General features: G+C 36.4%; 2 protein-coding genes across 11 annotated transcripts in view; both read right to left on the bottom strand.

The window, feature by feature from the left end:
- LOC101741810 (tensin-1) overlaps nt 1-12324 on the bottom strand; it is a 124890-nt gene extending 112566 nt beyond the window's left edge. The window contains exon 1 of one of the 3 annotated variants that reach the window (XM_012691080.4): nt 12107-12324. In XM_012691080.4, the coding sequence (XP_012546534.2) occupies nt 12107-12241 (135 nt within the window). In that variant the 5' untranslated portion in view covers nt 12242-12324. Of the gene's footprint in view, nt 1-8260; nt 8514-9998; nt 10316-12106 lie in introns of those variants that run through there. The other 2 variants (XM_012691082.4, XM_012691081.4) reach the window with 2 other exon arrangements.
- A 1210-nt stretch (nt 12325-13534) lies between these two features.
- LOC101741527 (v-src sarcoma (Schmidt-Ruppin A-2) viral oncogene homolog (avian)) overlaps nt 13535-19407 on the bottom strand; it is a 54444-nt gene continuing 48571 nt past the window's right edge. For 7 of the 8 annotated variants that reach the window (XM_038021723.2, XM_062677080.1, XM_038021726.2 and 4 more), the window contains one exon: nt 13535-18786. In XM_038021723.2, coding sequence (XP_037877651.1) covers nt 18673-18786 — 114 coding nt within the window. In that variant the 3' untranslated portion in view covers nt 13535-18672. 8 annotated transcript variants of the gene reach the window in all.

The raw sequence follows: 19407 nt of genomic DNA, 5'->3' as shown, positions 1-19407 counted from the left end.
ATAGGGAAATAATACTACCAGCCTGAGTTTCTCGCCAGATCTTCTCAGTGGGTTGAGTTTCCGATCCGGCGGTAGATTCAGCGAAGCACTGCTCTTGCTAGGGCTAGTATTAGCAACGTCGTCAGGTTAGAGCACCGTAAGCCCGTAAGCTTATCTACTCGCCCGGTTACGCTGGCATATCCCCTAGGTTACCAAGGTTACCAGCTGAGGTAGGAAAAATAAACCCGCGTACCATACAATTCTGGAGTGAATTCCTCTCAATGGTGTTTTCCGAGCGCTTAGCTTCAAGCCTTGCCTTCATCAAATTAAAATGGACTGATAGCTATTACCGCTTCTATCAAAACAAAAGTAAATTAATGAAAACCCTCTCATTTTCCCTCTACTAATTACTTCCAATTCCATTTCCTCTCTAATAAAACGGTTCAGTGCTCGTCTGTTCGAATTACACGCAGTGGCGCGAAACGGTTTCTCTCTAAAGTCAAAACAACAATTTGTGGACCGTTTCAAATCCATTCACACAAACATTGCTCATGTTACATAACTAAACTTTGTTATGATGACAGAAGTCTTATTTAAGCCATAACTAAACAAATAGAAGTTATATTTGTCATTTTAGAACAACTAATTTGACGACTATTCGTACCGTGGCGGCGCTATGCTCTAATATCACAATTTTGTAAAATATTTTCACAATTAATTTAGTGTCAAAAACACGAATGTTCGTTAAAGATAAATGTGTATATTGCTTACAATATTAGCAACATTTGTTAAGATATTGCTAATATGAAAAATGATCTCTTTTCACGCGCTTAAACCTTCTCCACAAATATAATAGAATCTCAAATTATTAAATACTCCACAATCTCTTACTAATTGACCGATCGTAAAACGATAATTTTTATATTCCAAATATCTAAGAATTAAAATAAATACATCAAGTGTGTTTAAAATTAATGGAACACCATCGTAAAAATTTAAATTTTTTATAATCCTTTTGACGATAGTAAATAACTTTACTACTTAATAAACTGAAGACAGCTTACCAAATTTGTATCTAGCTTGTTGAATTAATTTTATTGAAAACAGTCGCACTAGTTTGTCGAACAATAAACAGCTGATATGTGGCCGATACATACATAATCGGATTAATGAAATGAAGACGTCAAAAGAGCCGCCTCTGAAAGATTTTATTGTCTGGCGCCGACGTACCTCCACATGGTTCTAATTAACTTATAAATACATACTACAGTACAGAGATGAAATCCTATAGATACAGAACAGCGGCATTGTTGTTAGTTAAATATTACCTTGGAATTATGTATTATTTACATATTTAATCAACACAAACAGATCGTTTCTCTTAACATTTTGTACTATTGTAATTAGTTAGTTTTATTTCCGTATTTAAGCTAGATGTAAAATAATGTCACTGTGAAGAGACGATTTGAAAAGAAAATCATCTAATAAAAAGATAAATTTGTTTAAAATAAGACTTATTTTTCTAACTTTAATTTAGTATTAATTTGAATGGGTTCATATTTGCGCATGATATGTAGTTACGGTAAAATAATTAGTCAAATAGCTACTTTCTGCCCCTATCTATCCGAATGCACCACATCTCGATGGTTAAACCATTAGAAACTTAAGATATATTATTATGTTTATTACATTTTGATACACTGTTATACAGTACAATTTATTTATATTATATTGTAACTATTATATTAGATTCGAGTAACTGAATAGAGTGCACGGTGAAATGACACAAGCTAAACCATTAAATGATTTAGGCATTTATGGCAGAATCAGATCATGGAAATGAGAAAGCCCTAGTTCCTGCATTCCTCCTGTATTAAGGTACAATATCTGGTTTGTTTCAGTATTATCTATTCAATGTTTCAGTGTTATTATTTATAAAATTGTAATGTAACCTAAAATCTTTAGTAAAAAACTACGAAATCTTCCTGTAGCTTTAATAGATTTGAAGTTTAAGAATATTTAAAAAAAATCATATTTTGCTTCAATAGCGGCAGGGGTTTTTTACGTTATGTGAACTTATATCAACACAAAGTGTCATACATTTTTAACATTTACTTTAATATTAACGCGTCCCCGCTGATAAAATCCAAGCACGTCCTAATGTATTTCATATTTTCTTACACATATAGGTATCATCACCATTCCACTACCGTAGATAGACCTTATAGATAGTATAATAATTTTCCAAATATTATTCAGAACAGCATTGATAAAGAACCTAAAAACCTCTTTTCTTTAATTCATTTTAAATAGTTTTTAAATGTAACATACCTACATACTCGTTTTGTATCGTTCGTTTTCTTATTATAGCATTTTATCTATTCATTAACGTGTTTCGTACGAATAATATATTATTAACATCACAATCCTGTCAAAAACAAACGTAAAATTCTACCTACGTTATAGCTTTACCCGACTACCTATTGTACTTTGCCCTTATATTTTATGAATGTAAGAATTTCCCACAGAAGTTATAGGTACAGTATAACAAACGTGACCGCCGTCGCATTATGGTTACAAGGCATGTTCTCCGAGCTCAATACCCGCTTTACCCATTCATGATGCTTAATAATGAATCAAGCAGTTTTTACGAAAACAAAATGAAAGAATTAAGTGTACGTGCTAACCCTTTTTTTTCTAAAGCAAATTAATATTGAATGAATCCACTGATGTACGCACACATAATGCTTACATGCTCTGGAAATATCTTAGAGATCCTTCTTATCTATAGATATCCTAGAAGCTTAGAGATCTCGTCTACCTACCTAGATTAATATAATCTTGACTGAACTTAATTGGAACAAAATGTGCACACGAATTTTTTGTTATAAAACGAATAACATGTTAAATAAGTATAGATATTTTTAATATGTATATTCAATTAAAAACATCGTCTACAGCCAGTTGACTTTTAGATAGGTATAAAAGTAATTCGATTCTTGTCTGACTGAATGAATATATGCGGGCTTATTTAAACATTTAAATATTATCGATTTTGCAAATGTTTTAACATCGTATGACACTGAATTATCGAAAGAATACGAATTTTTTTTTTTCGTAACTGATACGTTTTTTTTTTTTTTTTTTTTTTTCCTACCTATGCTGATAGCCTTGAGAGGCTATTTCAGCTTCACCCTAACGTGTGTAGGTGAGCTCACGGGGCTCAAACCGGAGAGTTGCTTACACTGACCCTAGCAAGAGCAGTGCTTCGCAGAATCTACCACCGGATCGGAAACGCGACCCACTGAGAAGATCCGGCGAGAAACTCAGTGGGCTGTGTCTAGGGGTTAATTCGCTCGTCGAGCCCTTCGTCGCAAGCGACGGGTTCGACGAGGACGGTGACCGGTGCTTGTGGTGCCTAAAAGCACCGTTAATGGATCGGGAGGATCCGTAATGACGTGCTTTGGGCGACGTCGACTGTTTACCATTCGGTCTACAGGATCGGGTATGTAGTTTCCAGCCGCCACGACAAGAGGGTTCTCATGTCGTGCCGCCTTCTCGAAATGGCGCAATGATGCCGACTGAAGATACTTACTGACAGAGTCGAGCTCCAGGTCATCGTGGAGATCCACGTTCCTCAGGAACCATGGTGCTCCGACGGCTATCCTGCAGAATCGGGATTGAATAACCTGAAGGGGCTTCAAGTTGGTGCGGGCTGCGTGAGCGAACACTACGCTTGCATACGTCATAACGGGGCGTATGCAAGTTTTGTAGAGAGTTACCTTATTACGGAGGGACAGTTTGCTTCGCTTGCAAAGCATAGGGTAGAGACGTCCTAATATGAAGGCGGCACGGTCGCGTACCGTCTTAATATGGGGACGGAATGTCATCCCTCTGTCGAGGGTGACGCCTAGGTATTTGACCTGCGAGGCCCACGGTATGGGCTGGCCAAAGAGAGTGACGGGGCTAACGGCGGAGGTGTTTGCGCGCCTATTAGGGAGTGGGATGCTCGAAGTAGTATTTGGAGGGCGACCCCTTTTGAAGAGCACCGCTGTGCTTTTCGTGGGGTTGATGTCGATGCGCCACTTCCGGAACCACTGTCCCATGGTGGCTACTGCGATCTGGAGTCGCCGATGAAGCAGCGACATCTTCCTACACGAGTAGTAGATAGCCGTGTCATCGGCGAAGAGCGCTAGATGGGTCTCCGGAGACCGGGGTATATCATTGATATACAAACTAAATAATAACGGGGAGAGCGCGGAGCCTTGCGGGACTCCGGCGGTCAGTTGACGGGGACGAGAACGAGTTCCCTCTACTCGATATCGAAACGAACGGTTCGACAAGAAGTCTCGTATGATGAGCACGAGTCTGTCTGGCACTCCCATGTTGTACAGTTTGTAAATTAAACCGTTGTGCCAGACTTTGTCGAACGCCTTCGCGATGTCGAAGAAGAGGGCGCCGGTCGGGATTTGTTTACGCCTATTTAGTCCTATCAGGATGTGCTCCGTGAGGCGGTGCACTTGTTGTACGCACGAGTGTTTAGAGCGGAATCCGAACTGTTCGTCTATGAGAATTTTGTTCGCGGTAACAAAATCCCAGAGGCGTTTCCTAAGGAGCCGTTCGTAAATTTTTCCTATCGTCGGGAGGAGACTAATCGGACGGTAACTAGATGTTTCGTTTGTCGGTTTGCCCGGCTTATGTATACCGATAACGTCCGCTTCTTTCCACACCGCGGGAAAGATGCAGTGCGTCATAGCGGCATTTAAAATTGTAGCCAACATTGCTATCAGTTGGACTGGCAAGAGTTTTAGCGCGCGGTTGCGGATGCCGTCGGAGCCGGATGCCTTTCTAGGTTGGAGATTGTGGATCGCGTCTCTAACTTCGTCAGTGGTAATGGGGGGTAACGCGTCCGAGGGCGGCAGGGCAGCTCTGCGCTCGACCTCCCTGTCGACTAACTCGGTGTGTTCGGGGTCCGCGTGTTGAGTGCTGGTGGTGCACTGCTCTTGCAGTGCATCGGCCAGCAGCTCAGCCTTGTCATCGTCATCGAATGCCGGTGGTTGGCCTGAAGGGCGTACGAGGGGAGGCATAGTAGCGGTAGTTTCGGATTTGAGAGTCCTAGCTAGTCGCCAGTATGCTTGGTGGGAGGGCGCGAGTTGTTCTAAATAACTATGCCAATTATCGTTACGCGCGTCGCTTAGGCGGGAGTGGACTTCGCGTTGTAGACGACGCATCCGAATCCGGTTTGAATGCGTGGGAAGACGATCGTAGGCCCGGATTGCCGCGTTCCTAACTCTTAAGAGATTCCTAAGTTCGGAGGATAGTCTGATGCGGTGGAAGCTGTCCTCCACATCGACTTCTTTTGAAGATCTAATGATCGCGGAAGAGATGTGATCGGTAATGATGTTTATGGATTCGACGGTGTCCTCGGGGGATAGATTCGAATCCGGGCCGTAAGGGAGGATTGGCGGAGCGGCTTCGAGTAGGCACGTGCCCAGCTTATTCCAATCCACCATGGTCCTCGTAACAGTGACTGGGTTGTGAGGGCGACCGAGCTGCATAAGGACAGGTCGGTGGTCTGAGTCGAGCTCTGACAGTGCTTCGATGGAACGTAAGCACAGAGTTACGTTCCTAAGCAATGCCAGGTCTATAGTGCTCGGACGGAGCGCGATGTTATACGGATAACATGTTGGAGTTGGGGGACCGACTACTTCAAAAGTGAGGTCGTCTATAAACGCGTCGAGACGCCTACCGTTAACGTTAGTACGATGGCAGTTCCACCTAGTGTGGTGGCAATTTAAATCGCCTGCCAGGATGACGGAGTCTCCCATGCCGAACAGTGACTCGATGTCACTGCTTAGGAGGGGCTTGTCCGGGGGGAGATAAACGGATGCGATGACGATCGGCTGGTGTCCCGTCAGCGAGATACGGCACACTGACGCCTCGATATGTAAGAGCGAGGGAGTATCGAGAGGGACAACGTGCAGGGCCCGCCTATAGTAAATGGCAGTCCCGCCTTTGGAGGCGGTGAGTCTGTCATTCCTAACCATGACGTATCTGATACGTATTGGTCGTGGTAGAGCATAAACCCGCACGGGTCGTGCCACTATCCAGGCTTTTTCTACAGCAAAGGTTGAACTTTTAGACTGCCGTTATACATTTTAATTGAGTATTCGACTTTCTCCAGTATTCACGTGCCATTGTGGTGATTTTGAGCTCCTATAAACACTTGACATCAGGTGAGCCGTGAGCTCATTCGCCTATCTAAGCTGTAAACAATACAGTGACTATTAATAATTGTCTGTATATTTTATTGTATGCCTCGACAACCGGGTTGATACCACCGTCCCACTATTCCTCCTGGAAAGCAGTAGTGCATTCCAGTTCTAATGGTAAGAAACCCTTCTAATCTAATTGAAATTTCATGTCTCATGCTTCGCCTGGCTTTCTATCTACGCATCTTCATAACTATCCTCCTCCTTGCGTCGTATTCCTCATTGCTGAGGGTCGTGACCACCCTTTTGTATCACCTTCGCACGCACGATCTTTCTCCATCCATTCTTGTCTCTGGCTTCATAACTATACAGAAACCTTAATTCTCAATACCTAATTAAGTAAAACTATTAGGTACTTAATATCGCACATACAGAGCTATAGCTCTGTCTATTATGTCACTCATACGATTCTTGTTAAAACTGAACTGAGTTTGAGAGAATCCATTTTTTAATAGTTATTAGTGAGATGTTCGCTTTTTATTAACGTTTGAAGTTGTAGTTTAAATATTATCATTTTATCTCTTTAGTCGAGAAGAACTATATAATAATTGTATTAAGATGCTGAATTTTCAACGCTTCTCCTGAAAAAGTACTTAATTTGTATAAATGATGTTATAGTAGGTACCGTATGTACCTGTATGATATATTCCAACGGGCCGTGCGTTAAGTTGCTAATATACGAATGATTCCTAAAATGAAAATCGCTAAGTAATCGTGTGTGTTTATCTGTGAACTGTGACAATGAACTTGTATTTACTTTGGGACCGAGGCGTCCGAGACTCCGCAGTCCGCTGGGCTATGCCGACCCGTGGGCGGTGCATGCCCTTGCGCAATCGCATGGGAAGCTAGGGCCCTCACGTGTGACAATACTATGAACTCGCCACTACACATTAATATTCTACCGTTACCATTCTTCCTGCCAAGGTAACATAACCATGTCACTGTTATTTAGACGCGTACTACAACAACAAGCAACGACCTAGTGCATAATTGTGACGCATAGATTTATGGCACACCTGGTTTGGAATGTTAATTAATTTTATGATATCTATTCTTCTATATGTAATACAATTGTTTTATAATGCATATATCTTATTTGTATACTTTGTATTTGTTAAACTTTTCAGTCGACCCGATTTTTGAGAGACATAAGTACCTAGAACTGTAATTATTTCGTTTTAAACTATTCATTCATCCTTTGCCGAAGTTTTGATGATCGCTGGAAGAACATACCTAATGAAAATATGGAACGTTAATATTAAAATAATGTTGCCCATAGAATTTTCTTTAATTATATTACTACATTTTTAAATTAAATATACTTAACACCTAATAATTTTTAAAAACATTTTGTTTGTTTTGTCAATATTTTTTTTTTTTTTTTTTTTTGTCTGGACTAAACAAGACGACATTAGATATTGTTAAGCCATTTAAAAGAACACATTCGTCGTCATACTTTCTTACTGCTTTAGAAGGTACAAGAGCACACAGCCCACCCAATGGTGAGTTGGTACCGGGATTCGGGAACGTAGGTACTTACTCAATTCCAAGGAAATAACCAAGCCACTACCTATATCTATACCGCTTTAGCTGTTTGTTTATATTCGTTTATTAACCTATTCCATTATTTGAGATTAATCCGCAAAAATCTGTTTCTGTATGACAATACGCGTGTAGGTATATACTTGGTTTAAGTTTTTCACAGTAGATATAAAAGATACTACTACTTTAAGCCCATGAGCTCACCTACCCGTCCGACCATAGTTGAAATAGGCTACCAGCGAATAGGTAGGAAGAAAACTACTACTGACCTTTTTGGTAGTAAGAGTATCGGAAAGTTTACTTGTAGTGAATTTCTTTACACTCATTCAAATGCCTTACATTTTATCTGTACACGAGTTCAAACATAGAACTAAATGGATGTATGTTTGAACACTATGGCATTATGTAAAGTTTAACATTTCAGAAAAACACGTCATGTATTTATTTTTTTAATTCATTTAATTTACCTGAAGTGCTAGATGAATAGGTCCACTCACTCTGCAGGGCGGGGGTGGTTCATATCCCCAGAGGCAGTTCCAAGGCATTTTAAATATACCGTAATATGATTATCTGTAATTAGCATAATAACACGTCACATCCCCGATATTTAATGTTAAATGCACAATGTAGAGAGTCGTGTTTACATCGGCGTTGTGAATGTGCCGGTCACGCGAGCGTCTCTATGCACAGGCGCTTCGCTACTGAAACTGAGCAGAGCCGCGCACCCAGCAGCTGATCTGGGCCCGGCGCCCATCACTAATCTCAGGTCACACGATACTTCAGCACCACCCGGTTACATGTAAGTGTGAATGCATATTTACGATCTCGGTACTGATAGAAGAGACGCTTAGACCATTTATGATAAGAAATTAAATATTAAATCCAATATGTATTATTAAATATAAGCAAAAAAGTAGGCATGTTTATGAAACCGAAACAAATTTATTATGAACGACTACATTTTACGTTACAGTTGATACATATACCTACTAACTCTAAGTATTGTTTTGACGTTTTTTTGTCTAGTCTAGGGTAGTCCAGTGGATGTCCACAGTCTAAAGAAAAATTACGACATAAAAAATAACGACGTGTTGTGCCATATTAAATATTATACAGTCATCAAGGACAAAACTTAAAATTGTAGTTTTTTTTTAAACTGCAAACTACATTTTATGAATTTCATTTTCTTTTAACTCCGACACAATTTTAAATAGGTTCTGCTGCACAAATATGAGGGCAATGGTTTGGACAGCTGGTCTAGTCGATTGGTTGATAGGCCTAACTAACTGTATATAATTTTGGCCTCAATTCCCTTTCATTATTTAATATTAATTAATTAATTCGTTTCAAGTGATCAATTTTTAGGAAAAATCATAGTTCGGGGCTACATAGACATACGTAATTTTTATAAGAACAGAAAACGATGACTTCTGTATGTAATTTTAAAAAGTAGATTTTTTTATTAATAACACTAATATTCATCTGAAAGCTTTTCGGGGGTCACCGCGCTATTTAAAAAATGTCGAGCATCCATTTGAAATAAATGTAACAATCTCACTAAAGCCGTGTTATCGGTGCCATTAAACAAGGACTACGCATTGAACTATTATTGAGAAAGCATCCGAGCTTAAGTGATACATTCATATCATATCACGCGGACGTTATGACCACGAAAATGACATTAACACAGAGAACACTTTGAATCCATTAAAATATACATTGGGAATTATGCGCCTGCCAACCGACCTTTACAAACACTTTGATTGTTTATACATATCTCGAGGGCACACTTACAGTTTAATGTACGATTTATATTAACTTATAATGACGTCGTATATAAGTATATTAAAATGAAAGTGGATTAAGACTAGTTGACATTGACAAACACAAAATACGACACTCTTAAAACGGATTTAAGCATTTAATTATTACTTGTAAAAAACTCGAACACTTTTTAATGTTTAAATGTGTAACACAATTAACAAATTAAATAGGGATGACATACCTATAAAGATATTTTAAAATAATGTACCATTTTTTTATTGCATTTGCTATTGAATATTGTAATGAAACTTAAAATAATTTTTTTCACTACGAATTGATGGTAAACTAACTCCTCATCTTTGCTGATGATCTTTGATACTTCATGATTTTAAAATCACAAGCTTTGTGTATTCATTGCCATATTACAAAAACAAAACATACCCGAGTCAACAAGTGAAGTGGAGAACTGACCACTAGCTGCTCTAGACGATCGCGCGACCACGGACATTTCCAAGGCATTTCAATAATTATTATTAAATTTACTTTAAATTGAAATTTATGAGTGTTAAAGGACTACATTATTTAAAAAAAAAACGATATAGTACTTTAAGCTTTTTTTCATTAAAATCTGTTAACATTTGTTCGCGCGCACGTAGTTCTCAAACAAAGTATAATAATATGTATGTTCGCAATCGGATTACGATACGCAACATCTCACGCATGCGCGCGAACACGGGACCGTTCGACACGGTACTGGCTACTGGCACCCTGTCCTCCAGGAATCGAATCCCAAGTATTCCCGGCTTTTGGGCGCACACCTCCCGCTGTGAACGTGATTCGCAGAATGAAACAGCGAAAAAGTATCATAAAAATATTTGAAATTATACTTTATTTTTAAAAAACATGTACTTTATTAATTTAGTTTCTATGTCATGTTTAATTTAAATGAAGAAAAAAAGGTAATGAAATTTTTGATCTGAACACACTAAGATTTAAGGAGAGTCCCCATCAGCAGGTAGCGGCTTAACTATGCTCCTGGTATAACTATGTCCACGGTGGCTACTTGCTATCAAGTGTACCGTAAAGATTCAGTAAATTTGTGTGAGCTTCGAATCATTTTTGCTATTGAGGTTAGGCAGACTTAGATCCTCTGCTGTGAATCAATTATGTGTGTTTTTACTGTAAATGTGCAGTTGAACTCACGGCCTACTTAGTGTTAAGTTGTAATCAGACCCCACAAATATCTCAACGTGAATGTCGGCAACTTTTTTTAGACAAGACTTTTTCCGATAAGTCTTACCACAAATTCACGGATCACCTCTACATCCACGATACAGGAATAACACCGTTGTAATAAATATCAAACCCAAAAAAATATATTCTGAATTATTTCTGGAGGTCAGCCGTCGTGTGAGCTCTCGCGAATAAGTGTGACCAACACCCTGCCTATTAATACCGCGAAGCAGCAGTGCGTTCCCGTTTGATCATGAGACAGCCGCGATACTATGCATTTTAGACTTACACCTCATATCACCTCATGGGTTTCGGCATTCACGTAGTGATGGGCCTGATATCGTTCACCTGTCTTCACGATAAATAAAATAAAAACATACGTTCGTCAGCCTATCTACCCCCCCCCTAAAAGTTGGATAATGTTTACATGTTCTCTAATAAATTCTAAAACAGAACAAAAATGTTTCTTTGCCAAACATTTATTGATGTTATTCCAGTTGACCTCTTCGATTAAATGCCGACAAACTGCTAATTGGGCTATATTAGCAAACGTGATGTAGGCATCTCTCTAAATCAGGAAATGAGGTCAAAATGAGGTAATCATTATTGTTTAATAGATCAACGCTATATTACAAAATGTGTAAATATCGCAAGGCTATCATTAGGATTTTCACGTTTCACCTGCATATGGGGATCTCAAATGGAGTAAGCAACTTAGTTCTTTTTAATATTCTATTACGCGAAATGTGGTGTTGGCGTTTCGCCCTCTCCAATGGAATGATGTGATACGAATGTCAGCGAAGACCGCGATGGGGGGTTGTTTTACTACCTAGTTAGTGCTCTATTTCGTTAGGTACTTATGAATTGGGCTGCATTTAGTTTTGTGTGTCAAAAACCATACACGACACACTGGACGAATAGGGTTTTAGTTTTCTTCCTATAAAATATTTTTTGTCATAATTTATCTTTTGATTCAAATAGGTTGAAAATAAATCAATAATAAAAATATAAACTTTAAATGAAATTAAGTACTCACCCAGTATCTTGGAACGAGAACTTAGGCGGAAAAATAAAACGAACATATTGTTATAAAATATCCATATCAGAATGCTTGTTTTGTACGACCTCTTATTGTTAGTATAATTTAGAAAATTGTACATTTTAATAATTATTATTTAGTACAAAAAATAATTATGATGGGTATCTTCACTACCGGAAAGAAATCAGGCATAAAATCCGTTTTTTTTGACCGATATCTAAGAATTGATTGAGAATTTCGTACGTGAATTAAGAGTTAACCCATTAAATTAACTTACCGGCAATGTTTCTAACACGAGCTCTTTAGTTTTCCAGCACAGCCATGATGGAAGCTTCATAATCACTATTACGCTAATTACAACTGAAACGGTTACAAGGACAATTATCAAATTGTATTCTTCTAATTGGTACATAATAAGTTATTCGAATCATAGAAGAATGAATTTATAAGGCCATAAGGTATGTAACCGTATGAGTCTCTATGCTATCCCATCATGTACTGCACGCCTGTTCGGGCCACGCCGCTAGCAGCATATTAGTGAGAAGTTGTTAACATAAATTAGGTCTAATTAACTACTTCCAACTACAAAATTTTCGATCGCCTAGATTAAAGTACTTCGGAACGTTCAAAAAAACAACAACATAGGTATTAGGTATACGAGTATAATTGCTTTAGATACTTAGCATAGCGTGCCTTATTTATAGTTGCTTCGTTAAGTACCTTAATTTGGAATTACGCTTCTTCTATCTTTTCCCTAACTGGAGATCGATAAGACCTGAAAGGCTAGTTTTAGAGTAGGTAATGTGCCATAGGGGTCGGCGAAGACAAAAGTATTAGGCATATAATTATTGCTGTAGATACTTTGCGTAGCGTACTTAATTTATAGTTGCTTCGTTAAGTAGGTACCTTAATTTGAAATTAAGCTTCTGCTATCTTTTCTCTGAATGGAGATCGATAAGACCTAAAAGGCTAGTTTCAGAGTAATGTGCCATTAGGGTCGGCGATGACAAAGTACATCCTGGGAAAATGGGTTGCGCTCGCACTCGCGCTAATTCACTTAACGTCGAGTCGAAGATAAAAGTGGCGCTATAGATATGGATAACCCATGTTGGCATACCGGTTGTATTGACCTGCTTATCTAACTCATACGTTGCTTTCGTTTATTTAGTTGAAAATTCGTGAAAGTAGCGCTCAATAGTCCTGGCCAGGCTTGAATCATAACACTGGTAAGTGAGCACTAAATGGGGATGCGATTGCCGTGGCCTTCTCCAAAATGTTACAAAGTAAAAAGATACGAAGCGCTTTTAGGCAGTTCATTCAGAAGAGGCTCCATAGTTCTCTAAAATTAATACCAAGTTCCATTTCCAGCTGTGAAACGATGCATCCATAACGGTTCTTTCTTACCTGGAGCCTGGTAGGACGTAATTCAATAGAAGATGGCCGGCAAAGGATTATCTTTATTAATTGAATTTTTATATTTAATCATGTATATTTCAAAACCCGAATTTTCGGTTAATAATAATTATTAAAGACACTTACCAAACCATTCCGGTAACCGAGATAAGTTCTAATATTCAGTCTAACGAAACGACATACATTTTTTTTAGTTTTAGCTTCATAAGACAATATTTAAAAATAGTGCTCAAATAAATAAAAAAATATAATTTGGAACGGTATTCGATTACAATTAGTCAATAAAATACTGTTTATTTAGATATTAATATATTTTCGAATCTAAAATGTACAAAAAATACAACTTAAATTTAATGTACTCGTAACGACTGCTTTTTTTATGAATAAAAACATTACGATTCGAATATATTGGAAATTTTGGTACCAAACGGCACACACTTCATGGCTTGAATAATTGACAATAAATACCAAGTACATGAACCGGAGTAAGCTACTAGGAACATAAGGAGAATAAGCCATCGAAAAAACTCCTTAAAACAAAAGTTTGCCAACATTTCGTCAAATCATTTTTTAATCCAAATTAGAAAGTCGATTTTTCAAATTTCGTATATTTCGAAAAAAAAAAAATATAACCTATGGTACAGCTGTACAGATTTTTGTATAATCTAAAATAAACATAACGATCTAATTTAAAATTATTGTTTAATCAACCATCACTTTTATAACAACTTTGGTTGTGTATGCTAATCGTAAAAATATAGGTATTTTAGATATTTACAATTTATATAAACACATACGTACATAGGTAAAATGCACAGCAACACAAAAATGGCCTTAACTATTAGAAGAACTAAATAACACAGACTTAACGTCGCTCACTTAAATGATTTGTTTGGAGAAGAGGACTAGTCTTTGTTTTCATCACAGTTAGCAAACAAATTGTCTCGATATCTCTACGTACGTGAAAAAGAACGCTTCCCAAAAAATCTTTTAAGTAAATGACAGACGTTTAAATCACTTTGCAGTGTTTTAAGGAAAACATAAATAGCATATAGGTATAATAATAATATAACAAAAGTATCAACCTATTTTAATATTCACAATACAAAAATACCCTTTTCTCAGACGACAGGCCAAGACAAAAGACACGATTTTATACAAACAAATAAAATCGATTTCGTACGGGAGTGTCTTTAATGTGTTAGCGACTGTCATCCTTTCTAATAAATATTTTTATCACACATAACTTATCCTATAATGAGGAATTTCTTTATTATTATTGACAAACAGCACAAAACGGATTATAAAACTACATGAAATAATATTAAACATTATTAATTGTAACTAATTATATTTTCCCACAGAAACAGAGATTCCCGTACGGATCCATGTTTCTTGACACCGAATGCAAAGTGATCGGCTGTTCTACGCCACAGAGTCAATTCGTGAACTATAAAAATATTTCTATTATACATCAACAGTATCACAATTGTCAATGCAGTCCAATTGTAATCTTCCTGCAACGTTGGATGGAATTTTGGACCCTTACAATATTTATTTTTAAGAAAATATCCTCTGTGGCAATAGTACAGTTATAAAAAACTTCATAAACCTACTTCTTTTTTTTTTTGTTTATTTTTCTTATATAATTTCAAGTTAGTCATAACATTTTATAATAATATAATAATTATCATGCCAATTTTCTTCATAAACTCTAATATTTCTTATGTTGTCCTTATAATAATATCTTTTGTGTCTACCGTTAATGACGAAGCTGTTCAAAGATTATATTTATTAAAAAAAAAAAAAAAAAACGCAACGACATTGCAGTGTTCGACATTCTCGCACTCTCTCGCTTACGGTTTGTACGATTACATTATTACAACTAGAACGGGCTTATTAAACTTTATGAGGTACGCAACATTCTTAACATCGGACCGACATTAATTATTAACACATGAATTACAATTACATTTTTTTTTCATAGTCCTAATATTAACATCTATGCAGAAAACGAAATGTTAATGGCAAATGTCATTTTATCGAAATAGTATATTAATCTTCTTGTGTCTGGAACCTTTTGATTTCTAATCATTATTCTTTCTCATTTGACTGCTAAATTCATTTAACGAAACGATTTAGTTAGGGGAACGCGTTTTTGTTCTATATGATTTTATTATATACGGACAGCAATTTTAAATCACACTATTAAAATAAATGTTAGATCCTGCTATTACGAATCAAAACCGCATATTTCTCAATTTTTCTCAGGTATTACCATCATGACAGTGAAATAAGCAATTAAATTAAATTTGAATTATTTTTTGGAAGACTGAAATGAGTTTTGGACTGACTGATAGCATTTTAAGTAGCTTAAATATTTGAAACAAGGCTATTTCAAATATATAGGCTGTAATATAGGTTATATAATAAAGGCTGAAATACTATTCATTATTCTATTTGTTCAGGCACGAATGCATTAATTTGTATGACTTATTTTTATTGTTATTATAATATCGGCAACGCCTTCGTTTATAGATTTAATATTACAAGGGGAGTGGACGTCTCACCAACTTCTTTTAGTCTTTGCGTAAAGTAATTATGTACGATTTCGTAAATCTGATCAAAAATATATATATTACTATGTGTATATACCTTTGTCAGGATGCAAATTATATTATAGCATTTGATGCTTTCTTTTATAGATTTTTTTTATACGTTCGAATATAATTTAAGATTATTGCTATTATTAAATGTATTTAGCTTATAAAATCTACTTTTTTTCTCGTTTGAAGGCGTTCTCTTGTACTTTACTTATTACTTGTATTTTTATGTGTACGTCTGTGTTACTTACGGAAGATTTCGACTCTCCCATCTGAGAGAGAGATGGCTGTTATCCGTTTTTTATTTTTTATTCTATCAGTAATGGTCTAACATTCAGACTATTTGTTTATATGGTATAAAAATATTTGTATTTAATACTTAAATTATTATTTCGTTTATTTTTATTTTTATATGGATAATCTAATCTTATTTGTACGTTCATTGGTTAGTTAGGTAGCGCAGTTCAACATACCTACGCGCCTACGTGTATATTACAAACATATTCCCAAAATAGTTTAAAGTTACAATGAAACGAGAATCAACAGTTAAATGAATGACTCGAAATTTTACAACTCTCTTAAGTACTCGATGACCAGTTGCAAGTCAATTCCGAAATTCAAATGAATCAGTTACTTTATTAAATCTAGCATAACTATCGGTTTCTATTTCAATTCCCGATACAGTGATATCAACGTGTATAGTTCTAATGAAAAGGTGTATAAAATTGTTTGCGATACTAAAATACGTTCAATGTGCAAAACTAAATTGTACTATTAATAAGCAAAACATCGCGCGAGTCACCTTCGTTATTCTTTCATTACATCGAGGGATTACAGTGGTCCCGACATGTAAATGCTGGTAGCGAAGATGTCATTGCCACGCATGCCCTCAAATTGTAAACATTGACGCGCCATTAAAATCGATACACCTGATGCGGACACTTCATTTTATGTACGAATACTCGCTGTATCTGAACCGATCAATTGAACTTTATATTCAAGGACATAAAATCGATTTTGATTCAGCCAAATATGACGAACATAATATGTACGTACGCAAAGTGCCCGCATAACCGACATCGCACTCGACATGTACTAACAGCGACAATAACTTTACACATCAACGCACTCGACGTGTGCATTAAAACAATTAATCTTATCATTAAAACACGAATAAGTATACGCTAATGAGACATTAACATATTACGCATCGTATCAATTATACAAAAATTTTATTAGAAATTTGCTAGAGATGACACACAACATCGATGTCCCGCCATTGTCAGACTTACTTTAAGACGATAACGCTGCCAAAATACAGACTTCGAAACATTCAATTTACATTCATAATTTTAACGGTATATATTTAAATGTCACGACAACGATAAGGAGACGACGAGTAAGCGATAATTACAGCCGAGCTGATAAGCGAGATCGTCATCGGTCACAGATCAAAGTATCGATACTTTATACAAATTAATTGCTTGAAATGTTCTTAGTGGTTGCGCAATCGAAATACGACGGTCGAGTCGAGACGCCTCAAGATCGAATCGTATCGCTTTTACTTTTTAAGCCAGATGTTTCATGTTATCGAACACGACGTAGCCAACTCAATAGTACGGCTCCGCACTACGGCCCTTTCAGACTATTAACTATAATTTTATTTTTTAACGCAAATACTCAGAGCTTATTTTTGCGTCTAATTTGAAGGTATATATTATTGCTTTGTTATCGATCAATCACGATTTCAATTTCGGGACATGTCGAGTTTTGTTTTTTTTTTGTTTTCACATTTCACGCTAATTTATAACAGTAGGCACACGTGTTTTGTTTTGAACAATTAGTCAAACTGCATCAAGAGATTTTTTTACAAACTATGTTTCAACATTATTTACTTGTAAAAAGCTCTTCGGCTAGACAAAAACTCCTTAATACGTTTATTCCTCTCACAGATCAAATCGTTGTACATATCACATGTAACAAATCAATAGCAGCAAATTATCAAAAAAATATATATATATAATATAAAAATAAAATTGTATGAACAATAAAAAATGTAAACAAATGACATGTTATGAACAATGGGAAAATAAACTTTGATCCAAACTGTTATATACTTCGAGATCATGAAAATTAACAACAAAACAGAACAAAAAACACAATTTAATATCAAAAGGGTTTAATAAAAACTGAACAAGTGAAAACATAAGGAAAACTGTAATGATTTAATAGTTATCAATATGAAATCCTTTAAATCAAATTAAGACGCGATCATTTAATATGAAACGCGATGTATTTAACAAAATATTTACATTAAAGCAACGGCTACAATTTAACAACTTATGTACACGCTAACACAAAGTTCTCCGCCAGAGAAAACCATTCATTACCTCATACGAGCTTATAATACAATTTACTTTGTCATAACAGGTAACATCTGACTTACATATTATCATACATATAACGTTCACAACGCCAAAACATTCGTTTATATCTATACAATATTGCACGCGGTATATTACTATTGTACATGCTGTATGTTAACGAGTCGTATTTGCATTCTTTGTTTTATTTCCGTTACAGGAAGCTACCTAAATATTTCGCATCGAAATGTATATTTAAAATATATATACTACACGTACACGTACATGAGTACGTTCGTTTCAATTTTACCGTTACACAATTTCGTCGAAGAATTTCTCATTATTATTTTTTTTTAATTGAGGAAACGATGATGTACAACTCCAGATGACTCCGAGGTAGACGTCTAGCAGCACTAGAGCAGAGCGCGGCAGCAACGTTATAAATGCAAGTTCGGCGAGGGCGGTCACTGCGACAACAGCTTCTGCAGCAGCGACGCCTTACTGCCCGCGCCCGCCGACCCGCCCGTCTGCGTCTCATCACCGTCCGCCGCCTCCGCCGAGCCCGCCTCCGTAGTATTCTGTGTCGTCACATACAAAAATTACATACTTCACATACACGCATCATGCTCCGAATACCTTTCGTCTGTGTTGCCAGACCGGAGCTCTACCGACTTAGTTGTGCATATTTTGCACAAAACTGTCGTTAATTTATTTAAAACTTTTTTCGGTTAAGTTTGATTAATGACAAGTGATAACGATCGTGATTGTGAGGTACGTTAAATTTAATTATGACACAATATAATTTATTCCATATTATGAAATCACAGGAAATCCTTTCTTTTAATAATTGTCATTATCTTTCACAACAAACAAGTAAAGGCCAAATATAAATAATTAAAGTGTATACTGCAGACGATTGAGGAAGCGTAGAGAAAATATAGGTTTGTTTAATTTACAAGAAACGATCAAAACTTAGAATGAAATAGTGGGGTAATAAAATGATGAAGCGAAAGGAAGGAAAATAAGGATATATTTGTCCTGAACTATATTGAAAAAGTTATTGATTAGGTGTATCAAATATTTAATCAGCTAACTTTAATCTGAAGAACTAATTCTTCTCTTACATTCAAGACGTTCCCTCTCACTGTTATTATTTTACACGTTTTAACCTTACGCATGTTTTTAATAAAAGTTAATTA

Source organism: Bombyx mori, chromosome 4 (genome assembly GCF_030269925.1).
Source record: "Bombyx mori chromosome 4, ASM3026992v2".
NCBI classification, from domain to species: domain Eukaryota; kingdom Metazoa; phylum Arthropoda; class Insecta; order Lepidoptera; family Bombycidae; genus Bombyx; species Bombyx mori.
The sequence above is the reverse complement of the archived record's forward strand: the minus strand, read 5'-3'. Positions and strand labels throughout refer to the sequence as shown.